At 39.3% G+C, this 18,925-nt stretch overlaps 1 protein-coding gene across 2 annotated transcripts in view; it reads left to right on the top strand.

Annotated features, from left to right (window-relative positions):
* Positions 1-1,136, top strand: part of LOC119695314 (macrophage mannose receptor 1-like) — a 33,014-nt gene extending 31,878 nt beyond the window's left edge. For both annotated transcript variants that reach the window (XM_038123561.1, XM_038123551.1), the window contains exon 30: positions 109-1,136. In XM_038123561.1, coding sequence (XP_037979489.1) covers positions 109-308 — 200 coding nt within the window. In that variant the 3' untranslated portion in view covers positions 309-1,136. The remainder of the gene's footprint in view (positions 1-108) is intronic.
* Positions 1,137-18,925: the final 17,789 nt, after the last annotated feature.

Genomic DNA, 18,925 nt, shown 5'->3' with positions numbered 1-18,925 from the left:
TGAAAATCTATGTGCACATTGAAGTTTTTTGCTTTCTTGTTATAGAAGTCTCGTTTATTGCTAAATTCTGAAATCTTTTAACCTTTGTTCCATTGTATATCTTTACAGAAGAGAAAATGGAGAAAGTACTTTCTGCTGGCATCATTTGGCTGTTTGTTCTTCTAGCCCTTTCTATAGTTGGAGCTGGAAGTATAATTTATTTCTGCTTGAGGAGGAAAAGACAAAATCTGCCACATATTTCAACCAGAATGAGTGGATCAGAAGCAACTGTGGATATTCAAGTAAAAGACACACATTCAGACATGTAGTCTCATCAAATGCCCATATGATCCAACTACCAAAAACCAGGTTACAAATCAGTGAAATCTTACCCCAGCTTTGTGTTTTTCTATCCAGACAATAGTGTCCTTTCTTCTCAAATACACATACATCTTTAAAAATTCCTTCCAAAGTGTTACAGAGTTGTTTAGTCTGGGGAGTGTATATGTGTTTTTCATATAAATGGGCATGACTGAAAAGATGGCTCCAGAGGTGTTATGGGGAAAGTCTGACAGATATTTATGATGTGAAAATTATTTTATTTAGCTTAGTGTAGAAATTATCTATTTTTACACACAGGGGAAATCATTACTCATTAGTTTAAATTATTTTTCCCTGTGTGTTACTTCAGTGGTATCTAGACTACGATGGGAATCACAGAATCACATAATTAACTAGGCTGGAAAAGACCTTTGATATCATCAAGTCCAACCTATGAAACACTGCTCATTTCAGGTTTACAGCTTCATAGTTTATGATACTATCTCTTCATACATGCATGATACCTGCATCTGTGCATTAAGTACTATTTGTGTATTAAAAAAAAAGACAGAAAATTGTGAAAATATTGAAGAGGATCATTCAGTTTTAGCTCCGGTTTAAATTTTTGAATTATGCCATTTCCTACGGCCTTGCACTATTCTAGTATTCTGCAAATACCTCTATTTTTTGGCAGTTCAAATTAATATTAAAGATAGAACAAGAAATGATCTTTCCATTGGGTTTTACTTCAGTAATGATTCTTTTAGTATGCAGAGCTGCCCCTTTTTAAATCCAAGCATGTATAATAAATGACTGTCTTATAGTGCTTTCTGTAATTCTTCGGTGTGGAGATATAAAATCACTGACGTACTTTTTGAAAACACATTCCTTCTTTTTGGTTGTGATTTCATTTGACAAGGTGCTGCCTAGCCCCTTCTCAGCTTTTCTCCCATTGTACACACTAGCAGGGTTTGCCTCAGGGGGCAGTTTATCATAATGCGTATTTTAAGACATGCATCACCCCTCCTGAGAAATGGAAACACCTTTCCCCAAGTCACAAGAGGGCATGTGGCATTAACACTGAAGGCCATATGGAGGAGCAGGACTAGAGCAGAGGAGCTTCTACCAAATGTATGTATTGGGCAACAGGTTCCTTCTTTGGCCCTTCTGTCAGAACTTCTCACTCACTCCACATGCTTACGGTCGTTGACTGACAAAAAGATGTGGCCACATTAAAAGTCTCTGCAAGGGAATAAAATACCTGGAATAAGTAGAATAGATTTCTGCACCAGGACTTCTGTGTCTATGCCTGAGCAGCTTGAGAAAACACTTGAATTACCTCTATTATTTACATTTATCCTAGATAATATCCATCAAGCAATAAAGGCTTCTAATTAAAAATGTTATTGATAGTTACTTATAACGGAAGTACCCCCTCCCTCTAGGAATACTTATTTCACATATTTTAACAAGGGCTATCTTGAAACACAGGTCACCTCTGGTAACATTTCCTCCTGAGAGTTCAATTTTCCCCAGCACACTTTTGCTGGATGGACACACGTTATTCCACACATTATTCTACACCTTTGGTTAAGCTGGTGAAGAACTCTCACCAATCCCAGAAACAGAAAGGTATCTGAAGAATGTATGGCTTTCCTTTCCTTACTTAACCAAGTATGTCGTACATAAAAGACCTGGTTAAAAACAAACCAAACCAAACCAAACCGCCAGAAAAATCCAAAACTCCCATCCACAGGTTATTTAAAATAGAATTAAAAATTAAGTAAACCAAAAGTCTATTTTATAATTTACGTCATTTGAACACTGTAAAGCCCAGAGATAACAGCCTTCAGAGATAACAGTTCCTTAAGTTACTATAAGTCCTGTAATACTCCTTGCAATAAAGAAAGCCATTGCCATTTTCAGGAGGAAATAGGAAATAGCTGTGAGAGCTTTGCACAAAACTGTGCAAATGAGAAAAACAACACCTGCTTCCCACGGAGGTGACTAGAGATAAAATTGTTTCCTGGTATGTACTACAGATATCTGGGAATACAGGGTTCTGCTTGCCCTTTGGATGAGTTAGTAAGGCAAGCACTTTTCCTGGTCTATATCTGCAAACAGTACATGCTGCTGGTCCTACTGTATTTATGCCCAGCTTAGTGAATCTTGTAAATTGAAGTTACCTTTCCCAAAAGAAAAAAAAGGAAACATGCAATAGAAAAGACTGTTTTTTAAAGGTATTTGTAGCTAACTATAAAAATTGGGAGTGACAGAAGTATTCTGGCAACCAAATTCAGCACCTGGGAGCACCTGCTAATTCTGGGACCTGCAGAGAAGAAGCCTGGCACCACGACACAGGACGCATGGAGAGCTCAACAGTCAGGCTGCTCTGCATACCAGCTCTATGTGTTATCACATGAAAATATTTTGATATGTGTATATTTTTATGTCCAGATACTATATAGTTGGATTGGACATCATGACTGAACAACAATTGGACAGGATCACAGGCTAGACACGAAGTATGTTGCTGATCCCCCTGCAAGATACTGAGAGATCAAAGCCTGAGCCAAAATGCCTCCTACAGAAAGACAGAGAGCATTATAGTGAGAACAGCAGAAACAAACAGAAAACAGAACAGTGAAACTAAGAGAGTTCAGAGTGAGCCAGTGCAGCAGTGCTCATACCTGAGGACTGAGAGCCATAGCCCTGACCAGATCTGCTCACACCTGGCAGCCACTGCCATCAGTAGCTGCTGTTTGCAGCCTGGGACAGCAGTGCCAGAGCAAGGACACATCATTCAGCCCATGGTCTCTCAAACAACTGAACAGCCAATGGGGAAGAGATCAATGCATATGAGCACAGCACTTTTCTGCATTTATCATTTGGACCTGACAGTGGATATGAGTAAGAGATTGCCCACACACCTCATACATTGCTCAGACACAGAAGAGGGCTGGGTTGCACTTTGTTAAACTCCACAAAACAAAAAAGGCCTTTACACCTTACCATGCTTAATCCCAAATCCCAGTGTTTCTGCTCAAGTAAGTTGTTTGCATGTTTCTCTTTTCTTTCCAAAAAGTCCTGTATACTTAAAATCACTGTCCTGTCAGTTCAGCACTTGGAATAGGAAAAAAAATGTCTATTGTGAATGCTGCTGTTTAATTAGATTCAGAGTGGAGAAGACACCTCAGCACTGATGTGTTTCATACTAATGTGTGTGATTTGGGATTTTTCTTCTCATTTTCATAAATAAATGGTGCCAAATTTTCCCCAGTTTTAATCATTACCACTTGCAATGACAACATAACCTCTTTCATACGTAGGCTCAGCTATCTAAGGCACCTGAAGGTGATGGAATTCATCTCACATAATGCAGATATCTAAAATGCAGCCTTATCTAGCTAAACTACTCACCCAAGGTCATCACTGTGGTCAGCACAGAAGGATGGATACATTAGGGTGCAATTACTCGATCTGGTCTAGAGACTGAAGAGAACTCTAGACTCTCTCTGACACAAAGCCTAAAACAATTATCTCACAGTAAATGAGCTCTGCAGAATCCAGTTCTTAACTGATATCTTATGCAATTTTGTACAAAACACGCTAATAGCTTTTAGTTGATTATATTCATCATCAATTGCTCCAGGCTATTCAGAAAACTGCTATCAAAAGAATTCCTTGTAGATTTTTTTTCCCCTGGCTTGAAAATCATTACTTTTGGAAACAAAGCATCTGTCAAACTAAAAAAAATTATGCTGATTTTATTTTCCGTACTAATTCAGAATGGAGACTGAGCTGGTAGCGTTTCTTAAGCAAATGATAAGAACACAGACAGAAGCTCCTACAAAATTACAAGTAAATTTCCAAGGCAAGCATCTGCCTTGGTACCTCCATAAACACTTCCTAACCTACTACCAGGACAGGTGAAAAATCAGTGAAGTGTGTCTGCTCATAGTCTTGATACAATCTCTGTGTTTAATGCACACCAAACTGTTTCCCTGAGCAGCTACTGATGAGTTCACACCAGTGAACCCTTTCTGTGCTAAGCATCAGAAACGATGCTCTGCCACTTCTGTCTCCACCATTGATACACAGAGTAGAAAAACTGAGCATAAAAGTACTTCTCAGTCCCATACAGAGTGCTGCTGCTAAAAGTTCCCTCTCCTATTCTGCACAGACTGCCATAAAACCACTGCACCTGCTTTGGCTATATTCTGTTTATAGTTTTGCTATCAATTTCCTTCTGTATTCATGATCTTGACACTAAGCTGATAATTGGTTTTTTACCAAGAATTGTTCAATTTTTGGTTCAGCTAAATCTGGACAGAATTTATTTTTAATTTCTATAAGCCCTACTTCTGTTTACAATACCATAGATAAGTCTCATGGCATAGATACATAATGGCATAGATAAATAATTACTTATTAATATTTGTGTATCTCAGCCACTCCACCCAACACTGTCCTCATGCTGAGGAAACATTCCCAAATATACAGCATTATTCTCCTAATGGTTTCAAATGATGCCATATTCCACTGGCAAAAAGTGATCAGAAATGGCTCATTACTTGAACTGTATTAACAAATAATTTTCAGTTTGCACAAATACACAGATGCAGATGGGTAGAGAATGGACTGAGAGCAGCCCTACTGAGAAGGACTTGGGGATGGTGGATAAGAAGCTGGACATGAGCCGGCCACTCGCCCTTGCAACCCACAAGGCCAAACATGGCCTGGGCTGTAGCAGAAGCGTAAGCAGCAGAGCGAGGAAGGTGATTCTCCCCCTCTATTCCTCTCTGGTTGGACCCCACCTGGAGTGCAGCATCCAGCTCTGGGGTCACTGGCGCAGGAAGGACATGGACCTGCTGAACCAAGTCCAGAGGAGGCCACCAAGATGATGAGGGGGCTGGAACACCTCTGCTATGAAGACAGGCCGAGAGAGATGGGGTTGTTCAGCCTGCAGAAGAGAAGGCTCCAGGGAGACTTAGAGCACATTGGTTACAGGAGGCTACAAGAGAGCTGGAGAAGGACTTTTTACAAGATCATGTAGTGATAGGACAAGGGAGACTGACTTTAAACTTTAAAAGGACAGGTTTAAATTAGATGTTAAGAAGAAATCCTTGACTGAGTGTGCTGAGTCACTGAAACAGGTTGCCCAGAAAGTCATGGTCCACCCCATCGCATTCTAGGATTCTATGTAATTAACTTATTGCCACATTCTTCTCCTTTTCCCCAATTTATTCTCTTTACTCTACCAAACCTTGCCATTTTCATAAATTTTGTCTCAACAATTATTTTTTAAAACATTTTCAAAGGAACACTTTTCACCCTCCAAAATACATCCAAGAGGTCTTTTCGCAGCCAACTGCTTCCAGTTACTGGCAGTGATGATTACCACCAATATACCACCAATATCTAGGTTATTTCCTTTCATGTCCAATCTGAACTTTTCGTGGTGCAGCTTTGAACCATTCTCTTAACAAGCACCTCTCTTCTCCCCCTAATTTTGTTTCCCTGCTGGGATTTTAGTATTAAGTTCAAAACTGAAACATTAGAAGGAGATCAAAGTATTACTCCACAACTTTTCGGTACCTCTTTTTATATCAATGAAAGTGGGCTGGTGACTGCTGTTACCTAATTCGTCATATAGTTGTAGGATTCTCTGAGAGAAAACTCACTCAATTTCCCAAATTTTCCATCTACCATATACAAGTTTAGAAGACATATTTAATAAGATATTTATATGTAAGGTCTTAATGTAATAATCTCAGCACTTTTGTTAAAACACTTAGGAATATTTTGCAAACTTCATGGTTGAGAAAGAGTATTTGAAATTTGACATATTATACAGTTTATGTTCATTTAGCACTCAAGCACAACCAAACAAGACTTTTTTTCCCTAACTGAACATTAATTTTGTCCACTCACTAGTGGGTTTTTGTAATTCCCAGCTGTTCCTAACTTCATAATTTCTTGTTTATAACTTTGCTACATATTCAGAGGAAATTGTTCAACTTCATGATTTGATCATTTTTTCTAATAGAAAGAGAAATTGAATTGTTTATGTTATTACACACTGAGGACAGGGCTCCATCGAAGACCAGCAGACAAGTAAGCTTTCTTGTTTCCTCCTGTAACTGCAAAGCAAGTGAAGAAGGATCCTCCCCATCCTGAAGTACTTCTAGATTGTGGGAGACAGCCCTGGGACGGTGAACCTGAGATGCCATGGGAGGACACTGTTAGCGAGAGACCACAACAATTTCCTATGGTTCTTTGCCCGGCAATGTCAATTCACTGGTGTCAGTCAACTGTTGTCCCCTCCCAGTTTCTGGAAAGTTCTGTACTCCCTGTTCCCCCATTGGCCCTCTCGTGAGAACCACGCCCACTCTGTTCTCCCATTGGAGCAATCCATGTCACTCTCCCTCAGCCCCTCCCCTAACCCCTTTTCCTATTGGGTAATTGTACCCTGACCCCGCCTACCTCCCCATTTATATACCCTGGCCCCAGGCATGATTGAGGCTCTTCTGTCTCTGAATTCTTTAGGTGTGCCTGTGTCTCTGTTTGTTCCTGCCTGCTCTCTTTTACCTTCTCTGGATCCTCAGACCATCCTCCAATAAACCCAGCTGCATCTACCAAGTGGAGAGTCCTCCTTCCGCTGGTGGTCTGTGAATTACTTCATCTGGGTCTGAGTGCCAGGTGGGCTGTGGGACTTGGTCATCTGGACCAGGAGGGGATCGCTCTTAGGAAGGCGGTCACCCCAACATCAGCTGCCCAGGGGTTCCTGTGCTAGATGGCTCTCATTGCTCTGGTTTTTGGGCTGAGGAATGACCATTGGAGGGTGTGTCTTGCGAACAATGAAGGAACCCAGGTTTGGTGTGTACCTCCAAGTCTGACACTGGCTGGCACTGTGGGCTTATGGGGTCTTGAGGCTGGGAGATATTCACAGCCCCACTGGCTGCCAGGGGCTGGACTGTGTGATTTCTCTTCCAACCCCACCCTGGGGTGACTCGGTGGCTTGGCCATCCTGTCCCTCTGCCAGGGTAGTCATGCTGGCGTCCGATGCCGCCAAGCCTCACAAAGGAACAGGCCCCCAAAATGAGGGGAGACTGAACCCTCTCCTGTCCTTTTCATTAAGCCCCGGGCTCCAAGTCCCGCAACCTATCCCGACGGGGGCTGCAGGGCCCGCACCTCATACCCGCCTTGGTGCCCTGCGCGCACTGCAAACCTCCCCTCCGCCTCTGTGGGAGCTGCGGGAGCCAGCGGGGCTGTGTGGGGCTCAGAGTCTGACAGGGAGCGGGAATGGCGGTGAGGCAGGGAAGGGGAGCAGCAGGAAGCGCAGAGGAGCGGGAGAGCATGGTAAAGGAGGGCAGGGTAGGGGAGTGGAGAGCACGGTAAGGGAGGGCAGGGCAGAGGCAGGCCGGGGCCGGGCCCCGCAGCGGCCGATGGCGCCATCTAGCGAGCGAGCCCGCGCGGAGCCGCAGCGCTGGCCGGGCCCTGGCGCGCAGGGCTGCCCCGCGGTCGTTGCCGCTGCCCGGGGCCAAGGGCAGCGCCTGAGCCGCGGCGAGGGCAGCTTTGCTCGGCAGGCGCGGATCCCCGAGCTCGAGGTGCCCGGGATGTGCCCCAGCACGGGCGCGCTGCGCTGCCCCGCCGGCTGGTCCCCGCAGGACGCGTGAGGCCCTGGGAGGCACGGCCTGGGTCCAAGGGCAATGGGCTGCCCTGGGGATGAGAGGGAACGGCTTAAGAGCCATCATTAATTTTTTAGATGATGAATGAGATAATGACCCGGTCTTCTGTCTCCAGCTAAAATTGTCTGTTTTTCTAGCTCAAGGTTGTATGTATAATTTTTTTTCTTATGCTTGATCTGTAAGAGAAGCAGAACTAGTAAAATAATGGTAATTTTTATTCAGTTTCTGTTTTGTTTCTACCTCCCCCCCCCCCCCTCCCCCCCCCCCAAGTCTTGTAGGACCATCACAGCAGCGTTCCAGAGCGTTCTAGGTAGGCATTTGTCATCATACATGACATCATTAGGGTCAGTTTAAACAATATTAGCAACAGGCAGAGAGAATGTGTGAGTGATTCACTGGTGGTTCTGGTTAGCAGCTCATTACATGGCAAATGAAAAACTGTGTGCCTCCATCTCCCTTGCTAATAAAGGCATAATGTGTGTTTGTCTTATAGAAGCATTATCAAGATCAGGTAATTGCTTTTAAATCTCAAAATTGGAAAGTGTACAGAAATGCAAAGAACATTACCTTATTATGATTAGAGATACAGAACTGACAGGAATTCTCCTGGCTCAATTTCAGAAACTTGTTTACACACCAGACTTGCCCCTCTTGGGGATATAAATATGGTCACTTTTATTTCCAACATTTTTGTCATAATGTCAGGATGAAGATATTTTGCTGACTGCATTGCTTGTCTTTCTGTAAATGTCCATTTATTGTCTTTCAGTAAATGTCCATTGTGTTGTTTTTATGGTTTTTTTTCAGACTTTAATGAGGTACATTTATTTCTTTACAGATTTCTGAGGAAGCGAAATGGAGTTGCAATTAGAAGCAAAATGGCTTTTGACACATCAGAGAGCATCAGTGTAATTGCAAACAGTGCTTCTGGTTTTGTTGACTCTTTACACTGTTTGCTAAGATGGTATCGACTAGAACAGATTGAGAGACTTCAAATGAAGCAAGAATATTCAGTTATCTGCACAATGTTGATTGTATGGGTGTGTAGTCATGTAGACAGCACATGTGCATGTCCATCTCTGCTTTTTGTAGCAAAAGCTCACAACAGAAGGCTGATCCATCCTAAGAACCCAAGGCCCTGTAAGTGTTGTGCTGGGTGAAGGTCACTCTAACATTAATTACTTTCTCTCAAATTTTACATATGTTAAGAAAAAAATAAAAGTATCCTGAAAGTTTTTGTGAAAGAACTAGAAATTGCTGTTTGCTCTATTGCATAATCTGTTATTGAAAAGATTACCAATGCCAGAGGAATAGCAAGACACAAATACTGCATCAGTCTCTAAAACAAGCTCTGTGTTTCCTGAGTACTGCAAGATTGCTAATCTAATTTTCTGTAAGGTAGACTGATAGAAACAGTAATAAGGAAAGAATTAGGAGATAGCTATAATAACTTATGGAAGAGTAAATATGGGGTTTGTATTGGAAGATCAGGCCTAACGACTCTACCTGAAAGGATCCAATAAGTGTGGAGAATATAGATCATACCCTATTCAAAGTGTCCTAAATCACCTGGAAGAAAGAGGTAGTGATGGTTTTTACTGATGTCTCACATGTATTCGTGGTTGCGAAAACTAGAACTTGGGTGTGGATACCTGCAGAAGATTTTTCCACTGCTGAGCTATGACATAATAAAATGGAAACTAAATTTAGTGCTGTGAAAGTCAAACTCTACTACAAGTTCAGTGACAGCTAAAATTAGCAACATTAGCTGTGAAATGTGTTTCTCTCTCTCACATGTATCTACTGGGGTGATTCCTTTGAGGTGTTTCTTTACTATCTAAGATACTCAGCTAACTTTCCTTTGTCAGGAATTCTGACAGTTAATAGCAATGTTTTATTTTGTCTTGGAAAAGAGAATGTATGTTTTCATAGGACAGTGCCAAATGTATTCTATTGCAGAAAATACTCATTAAAGTTCTATGCTTGCTTATATAATGGTTTTCCAGCACTTGAAAACAAGCCTGAAATTGGACCTGTTTATTTGTATGGAATCATTCACGGAGATAGATTTTACTGACTAGCAAAAAGACACTGTCTGTAGCACTGAAAGCTGCATGTGTACTTCATCTGGGCTGACATCCAGCTCTGTTTTATACTAAGAGACTATCTTGAGGACTTCCATACTAGTGCTTTTGTGGGAGCTCAGAACATGAGTAGAAATCTGTATGTTTGGTATTCTGAAGATGTTGAATATTTCACTTGATCTAGTGCTCATGATGGGGCAGTTGGAACTAGATGATCTTTAAGGTCCCTTCTAGCCCAAACCATTCTATGGTTCTATGGTTGTGCTTATACTTTTCCATTGGTTCAGATGCTTAGCCAGTGTGTAGGGCTACGCCAACTTGCTTGTATTCAAATACATATTTATATAACACAAGTGTTTAATAGATTCCAAGGTCAGAAAACATTGTGATAATTGCCTTCTTTAATCAGAGACCAGATTGTATGACTTAGATCTGAGTCAATTCATGTCAAGCTATTCTTCTACCATATCTTTTGATCATTTTACAGAGATTACATATTTTTCCATTACCATCAACAACAGAAACAGATTAAATTGTCTCCGTGCTTTGTTCTTGTAACATCCACTTTGTTTCAGAAATATGCTCTTATTTCCTGCAAGATTTCCTTCATGGGCCTGTTATTTCTCCTCACTTAGGTTAAAAATATCCTTTAATCTTGCTTTGTGACTAAGTAATGAATATCCAGTACTGTGTTTATCTGTGCAGCGTGCTGGAAATACTTTGCCCCTCAAATCTTAGAATGCTTGGAATGCCAGTTGCTTAAGCTATAAAGACCAAGGATAGGGCAACTAATAATAATTCCAAGTTAGAAGCTTCCAACCACCATCCATTCAGTGTGCCTTGTGAACACACTCATATTCATTAAAATGTGACTTGACTTTTAGTTAGTTTAAAATCAGAATTTTGAAGTTTACAACAAATTATACTTTAACATATTTTTTTTCAGCTTTAGTGAAACCAGTTTAAATATCACTTTCAAAACTGACATAAGAGTGCTACATGTAAATGAGCTTGTAGTCATGTACAGCTGCTTCCTGAGAAATTTTTTGAAACTTGGTGCTGCTGAAAATCTAAACTGGGCTTAATTATGCCTAATGCAAACTGTGTTTATTTGTGCTCCTGTGCAGGCTCTGCTCGCTCTAGGCAAGTGCTGTATGCTGCACATCATGTAGTAACTGGCAGGACTGGAGCCCTACAGAAATATGATAGAGGAGGTCAGTTGGTGGATTCAAGTCCAATAATTTGTGAGCATCTAGCTGATACACTTTTATCTTTCTTTCCTTGACAAAGTGTCTCAAGGGAATTTGATACATCTTTTGTGATGGATTTTTCATGGCAAATATCAGTCCTAACAAGTGAGTTATTTTCTGTATTTGAATTGGTTTTGGAATGGCATATATTGCACTTATGCAAATTTTGTCAGGGAAATCCATTACGGTCTTATAAATTCATCAAAGGTGTCAGTGATTTCATCTTGTGTGCATATGCCACTATTTGTTATTAAAACAAACATTGTTAAAGGCTGTGGTAATAAACTACGATGACTTATTTCACCAATGAATAACTTCTGGACATAGAAATATTTTCAAATTATACAGTAGAAATCACTTATTATCTAGTTGTACATTTTAATTTTTATTCAAAAGGATTTTTTCCTATATTAAACATTAATCCAGCACTTTATATTAAACTATTAAGAAAGTAATCAATAATTATTGCCAAGATTAAACAATCATTATGCAAACTTATAGGTGCAGTACTTGGAATGTTCAGTAATTTTACTGTTTCATCTTTAGTTTATGTTTGTAATAGATAAGTTATGGACAATTGAAAGTGCCATCTTTTTAAACAAAAATTTTAAATCCAGTTCTCTAAACTGTGATGAATCAGAAAAAAAGTAAACATACAAATGACATAGAGTTCTAAAGGATAAACTTCTCTTGTGGTCTGTTGCTTTCCCTGTTCAAAAGGACATGAATTAAAATCTGAGCAGGATCTTCAGTATAGTACTTAACTGCTGCCTAGGGAGTAAGAGACAGTCTGGAAAGAAGGAAAATTTGCACAGTCTGTTAGTTTTCTCTGATATTTTCTACTAGTCTGGATTTTTATGGCAATGTTGCAAATCACATAGCCGACAAATGAACTGTGGAAGCACTGCCAGTTAAGAGTTCATGAATATTCATCAGGTGAATTACCATATTAAGAATGAGAGCTTGGTAGGTTTTAGTGGTAGTGTTGCAGCTGTCTTCCATATTTGTACAACAATATGTAATCAAAGTAATGAGTTCTTTGTCTTGATAATATTTTTTATTATGCTGTTGTGATCCTTATTGTTTTATGTATGGTTCTCCTGATACATTGTTTAAGAGCTCCATTCTTATCAAATTAAATGGATTCTTTACTAAACTAACCACTTACAGAGGTGTTTAAGATTCTCAGCCTTGGGCAGTATCTTGAGTTCCCAAATTAAGTTGTAGCTAAGGCTAGAAATTGAAATTCAAAAACTCTTACTTGATAGGAATATTTAAATAAAACCTCATGGAATATGGCCAAGTGTACAAATCTTCTGTTCAGTTTCCTGCAGTTGAGTAAGGCCGGATTTCTCTTTGAGCTGCTGGAATTGTGTGCTGTTACAGAGCGGTCTATGTTGTAGCCACTTTAAGAAGACGTCAGACCTAAAAGCACAAATAGCCATTTTCTTGATGAATGGAACTTTAAAAATTTCATCAGTGGTGGCCCCAGTGCATCCCAAACAGAATAGTATTTTCTCAGTCAACAGCCAAACCAACAGTATTTTCTTGTACAGATGATTGAGAGCAGCAGGACTGTAAAGGAAGCCATCAGCTAGCGTCTTTATACAGGGAAGGACTGTGTTTTAGGCAGGCTGACAGGACAAAGGCTGGCTTGGTGTACAATCTCAAAGTTACCACCTTCAAGCAGTGTTACCTCGCAGTGGTAGCATGCCCACTGTACTAGTGTGTAGTACTGCCACACCTGGGCAAATGCCTGTGGCAAGGCATGTTTGCTCTTGTGTGCAGCACTGCTTCTGCAGCTGCCAGTGTCAATGCCTGTCAACTGCCTGCCAGTTCAACTATCCCATCTCTCGTAAACACCACCTGAAATCATGCTGACAAATAAGAGTACCTGAGTCTCCAAAGGAAGTTAGTGTATTTATCTAATCTTCCCTCACAGTGGGTCCGTCCACAGCAGCTCTTTGCTGAACTATGTGATTAGTGGAAGTAGTATAGTAGACGTATTCCCCTAGAAGCCCCAGCCAACAGAATCAGCCAGGATTGACAAGGTAGGATCTGTCTGTGCATATGTCCAGCATTTCCTAGTTTAGGCATTTTCTGTTTAGGTACAGGCTTAGAGATCTTGGAAAGTATTAGACTAATCTTAATCAAAGAAACTTTGTTGGGTGCTTGGTGCAATGGCTAACAGCTCTAAACTCCCTTGGTGGTGACTCCCTTATTTGTGGAACATTCCTCAAGCCTTTATCAGCATGACATGTTGTGTCACTATCTTACAAATAAACACTCTCAATAAATTATTCCAGGATAGCATGCTACTGGTGTGGTAAGAGTGCCTGAAAGCAGCCACTACAAAAATGAAGACAATGTTTCACATGAATCACTACTTAGACTGTTTAATTTCTTTTTATTTTAGACTAATGGTGTTTTCAGTTGACTTGTCTGTTGAAAATGGCCTGTATTGCTAAAAAAAGCTCTGAAGAAAACAAAAGCAGACTGTATCCTGTCTTTATACAGAACTAACTGAAATCTGAAGGACTGTAACATAAAAGGAAAATTTTATCTTTGCAAACAGCTTCAAAGTAAGCAGTTTAACTTAATAGCTTCAATATGGGAACATGATATTTTCTTAAGTGCAAACAGGATTCCATTTAGCTTGCCATTTAACAATGACAAGTTAAACATGAGTCAGCAGTGCCCTGGCAGCCAGGAGGGCCAACCATGTCCTGGGGTGCATCAGGCACAGCATCGGGAGTGGCTCAAAAAGAATGAGCCCCAAGACACAAAGAAAATGCTTGAAAACAAGATTTCTTGAGGAATACAGGATGCATCATTCATGTGCAAATCTGGTAAATTCAAGCAACATTTATATGTAGTTTGAGTAAATTCCTGTAAAATGCTTAACTAGTCACCAGGTAACTCCACAGAGCTTACTCCCATGTCAGTAGCAAGAGGCATCTCCTTGTAACTTCTAATTGCAATGCATATGCTGTGAGACAGGACTCTTGGAAAAAAGGTAGGTGTTTTCCTGCCCTCGCCTTCACTAGCCATAAACTTTAGTGGCCATCATGCTATACTTATCTACCTCCTCCCCACCTGTGCACAAATTTTTCTTTTGATTTTTAGAGCCAGGCACCTTGCAGAACATGTGAGAGAACAGTGAAAACTGCTGCAGATTACTGACTTTATTCATTGATACCAATGTTAAGATGACCTACAAAACAGTATGATTCCAGGAGCTGTATTATATTAAGGTGATAAACTAAATCAAATACTTGTTATTAGTACTGGCTTAGAAATACAGGGGGAAAAAAGGGTTCTGCTAAAAAGCCCAACATAAGTACATTCAACTTCAGCTATGAGGAGTGTAGTATCCTACTCACATCTTGAGTATTTTTTGAAATGGGAAGCACATGGGGATTGAATGGATACAAAGGAATGCAAAATTATTTAGTGATAGAACAATTCTCTTACGAGAGAGAAACTAGATTAAAAATATCTAAATCTGGACTGGAAAAAGCTGATGAGAGATATTGGTAATGATTACAAAATCAGGAAGGTTGTGCATAAACTGTCTACAGAACTGTTATTGATTGAATTTTATAGTATGTAAAAATTTAGTAAGGAAAAGTTAAGAGGAAATTGACTTTAAAGGGATGAAAGAAAATCCTATTTTTCACATGAGGTGGGGAATTTCAAAAATATTCTAGCGCAGGATCCTATGAAGGCAGTGCCAAGATGGATTAGCTAAATGTGTGGAAAATGTTTATGAGCGTGTACAAAAGGCAACATTCATGGATGTGTTCTCTGACAGCTCATTCTAATGACTGCATGTGCTGTGTGTGAGGGGAATGGACCTCAAACAGTGTTGGGCTTGCATGCACTGTCTAAATAGCATTTTCTGTTGCTGTCATATAATGCTGAGCAAGGTAAAGCAATGCTTAAGGCCAGTAGAGCTTTTCTTAGCCCTTATGGTCCTCTGCTCTGGCTTATTCCTTTAATTTCACTTTCCATCCTTCTCTTCCATGCCTTGGAGCTTGTGCTTGTTCCAGTCAAAAAGTAATTTAAAATACTGCAAATACTTATTAAACAGAATAAGATGGACAAAAGCCATGGACTTTTGCAGGGTTTTCAACAAAACCATAGATGTTTCAGAAAATGCACAGGAAGAAAAAAACATACCTCATAATTTGTGAATATGGCTAAATTACTTATGTACCTAAGCTAAGGTTTGTGCTGTAAAAATAAAAATGTTTTATTATAGGATATTGTTAAGAATCTGTGGCAATCATCACATAATTGTGTATGCATTTTATTAGCTAAATGCATGAGTAGTTGGATGTTTAGCCATTTGAGGATGTGTTTTCAAAGCTTTGTTATGTCACAATGTGACTGGGCTACCCTGCAGTGACAGTCACGTCTTTGCAGATAATAGCTTTATTATTGTTGGGAGTATGGTATGGAAGAGTAGCACTTTCTTCTGAAATGTACAGATGGATGAATGGATTTAAAAAAAAGAGTAAGAAAGAAAAATGTTGGAACAAACTGTACTGTAGGCTGTTCATAGACTGTTCATGTTGGATCTTCTGTTCTAACTGCCTCCTCATTTATAACATTCATTGAGAAATGACATTTAAAAAGACATTAACATTAATGTCATGAATATTGCAGCATGTATAATTGAGTCAAAATATCTCTTGAAGTAAGTCAATCTACTTTGCAAAACAAAATTGAGAATAATTTCTTCATTGTATCGTATATCATCATTGATAATCATTTATTTACTTTGACAATTTTGAGTCCTACTGTAAAATTCTAATTCCTCTGCTGCCAAGTAAACCTCATTGCAAGTTAGAGAAATAAACAAAAGCAATCTGGCATATTCACTTAAACATCTACCTCTAAAACTAGTCATTCACCAGATTAATATGAAATGAAGATGCGTGGAAACTGTTCCATGCAGCAGAGGGCAGCAGTAGTAAAATGGTGCAGCATGTCTACTTTTATAATCTTTAATACAGTGTAGCACAAGTAGTAAAAAAAAAACCAAACTGCTAAAATAAAACTGGGTTAGTCCTTTATTTCTGCCTTCTTGATGATGTTGATGTCAGCATTTATTGTCATTAATAAAAAAATTATTTTCATATGTAGTTTCTAACTTCTGGGCTTGAATTACTGTGGTTTTCACTTCACAGAAAGATCCCTGAACTTTCTACCCTGTAAAATTTGTATTTCCTTTGAAAAAATCATATGAGATCTGGTTCTCAACTAGCAAATGGACATTTTTTTTCCTGAGATCATAAATTGCTTCTTCTACAGATGCATTTTATTAGGGATTGCTTCATTACATTCTAGTGGTCAACATCCTGTTTTACTCCCTCTCAATCAGTGAATTCTTTTTCATAAATATAAAAATATTGGAAAGCCTTTATAAATTAAACAAGTATCAGATGCAGTGAAGATGTTTGCGTACAATGGCTTTGGATCTTTTCTTTGGATTCATTTTTAATAGCATGGTTTATGGTTTTCATAGCATTTCTTTTTGTTTATTTCATGTCTGTAGTTGAGTCCTATGTCTCCAGCTTTCCTGCATGTAGTTACTAGTAGCATGCTTTTTCTAGCCCTTGTTTTGCATAAAACTTGCAGGAATCTTGGATATTTTTGTTCTTCTATCAGATATATTTAGAAGTGGTAAAATTGTAATAACTTACTGAGGTGAAAGGAGTAAGGGAATTCATACAGGGTCAGGGAGGGATTTAACTGGCAAAATGTAATTAATAGTACAGATGTCTACAGCAAAGAAAATCTCTCAAGGCTCTTTTAGCTGTCAAGGATGTTATAATTACGAAGGCTACAGTGCAATTCCTCTCATCCAAAATTTTGGTGTGGAATAGGCCTGACAAACTGCCTTCTAAAATGCCTCTGTCTCCAATGACTGTACAGGGATCCTAGGATGACTGGTCCAGATACTTCCATAAACTGCAAATTTAGATAAGATCCATCCTAACTACATGGATCTTGGGAGCTGTAGCCTCACTTATTCAGGAGATGACACTGAAAAAAGAAAAAAAACCTCTCCTTTTTTAAATGAGGGGAGAAAATGAAAATAAAAGAGAAAAGATAAATAATTAAGACTACACTCAATTATGAATAATAAAGGTAGCAAAGTGTTTTATCTTAAAAAAAACATGGGTGAAAGACAATTAGTGGTTTTCATGCATATGTTAAAAGGCTTTTTGGAACTATGCTTTTACAGAAAATATTCAGATTAGAGACCAAAGAATTGCAGGCAGGTTAAGGGTATCAGCTTTACTGTAAAGTTCGTAGATTTTTAAAGAATTGATTAATTGACAAAAAGGAAGAAATTTGCATTCTGAAAGATATAATTCAGCTTTATCAGTATGTTAAAGAAGAGATAACATAAAGGAGCATGCCAGAGGGAAACGGGGCGGCATCTGTTTTTTTCCCGTCTCACGTGCATTTATTTTCCTTTTTCAATGACAGCAAAGGTAGTCTTTGGCAGGTGTATCTCAGATTCCTTGCTGCAGTAACAGAGCAAACTGAATTTAATACATACACAGAAAAGTGTGAAGTTAGCCAATATACTAGTGTCATTTATTGACTTTAATTTGCAACATGTATTTGCAGAAGAGATCCATGTCCCCCAAAAGCAGGCGTAGAAACAGTGCAGTGAGTCATCACTCAGAAGATGGTGAGGAAACCCACTACATTGGATCTATCCATCTATCTGAAAGTGCATAGAGAACTCACACTACCCTTTTTCTTTACTTTGCCATTGGTTTATGAAAAGACTTAGTTGTCTTCCTCTTACATAAAATTTCCTCTGTTTCCTTTTTAGTTCTTTTCAAGGTTTCTGCAGAAAAAAAAAAATAAAAAAATAATTCTGGTAAAAAAAATCCCCCAACTCTCCTTGTAGGGAGTTAATTTTGAAAATTACTTCAATGCCCTAATGCTCTGCATACTAATCCACTTAGGCTTTCTTTTTCTAGCTTATGAGTGCCAGCCATTGACTTGTTCTACTTGGCTACTTTGAACCTCACACTGGGATGCAGATTGTATATTGTTAAATGTAAGAAAGTGTATCCAATTGTTAATAATTACTTACTTAAATTCATCTGAATAAAATGTGAAAATTAAGATTACACTTTATAATTATGGCTTTGCAAATTCCTGGATTGGGGGTGTGTGTATATTTAAGAAAGGCAGTGGGGAAAGGGCGATTAGAATAAACTTTATTCTTGCATACTTCAAAATTTCCAAGTGTGTGGGAAGGTAGCATGGGAACAAAAACCACAGCAAGATCAGAGCTGCAGGAGGCTTGGTTATTGTCATACTAAACAGGTAAGTTGCTTGTAGCAGACCCTCAGCTCCAGGAAAGTTTCTGCTTTCACTGTTCACAAGCTGCTCACATTGAGCCCTTCAATATAAATCCTTAGCACACATGAGAGCTTGCTCGCTGCTAAATCAGAGTACAAGCACCTGCTTAGAAAAGAGTTAGCATGGACTGCAGTTCAAGACTGCCTGAATTGTTTTTTTTCTTTTTTTGTTTTAACTGATTTTTTCTTGTCCTTATCTACAG

The sequence above is a fragment of the Motacilla alba genome, chromosome 2, assembly GCF_015832195.1.
Source record: "Motacilla alba alba isolate MOTALB_02 chromosome 2, Motacilla_alba_V1.0_pri, whole genome shotgun sequence".
Taxonomy (NCBI): domain Eukaryota; kingdom Metazoa; phylum Chordata; class Aves; order Passeriformes; family Motacillidae; genus Motacilla; species Motacilla alba.
The sequence above is the reverse complement of the archived record's forward strand: the minus strand, read 5'-3'. Positions and strand labels throughout refer to the sequence as shown.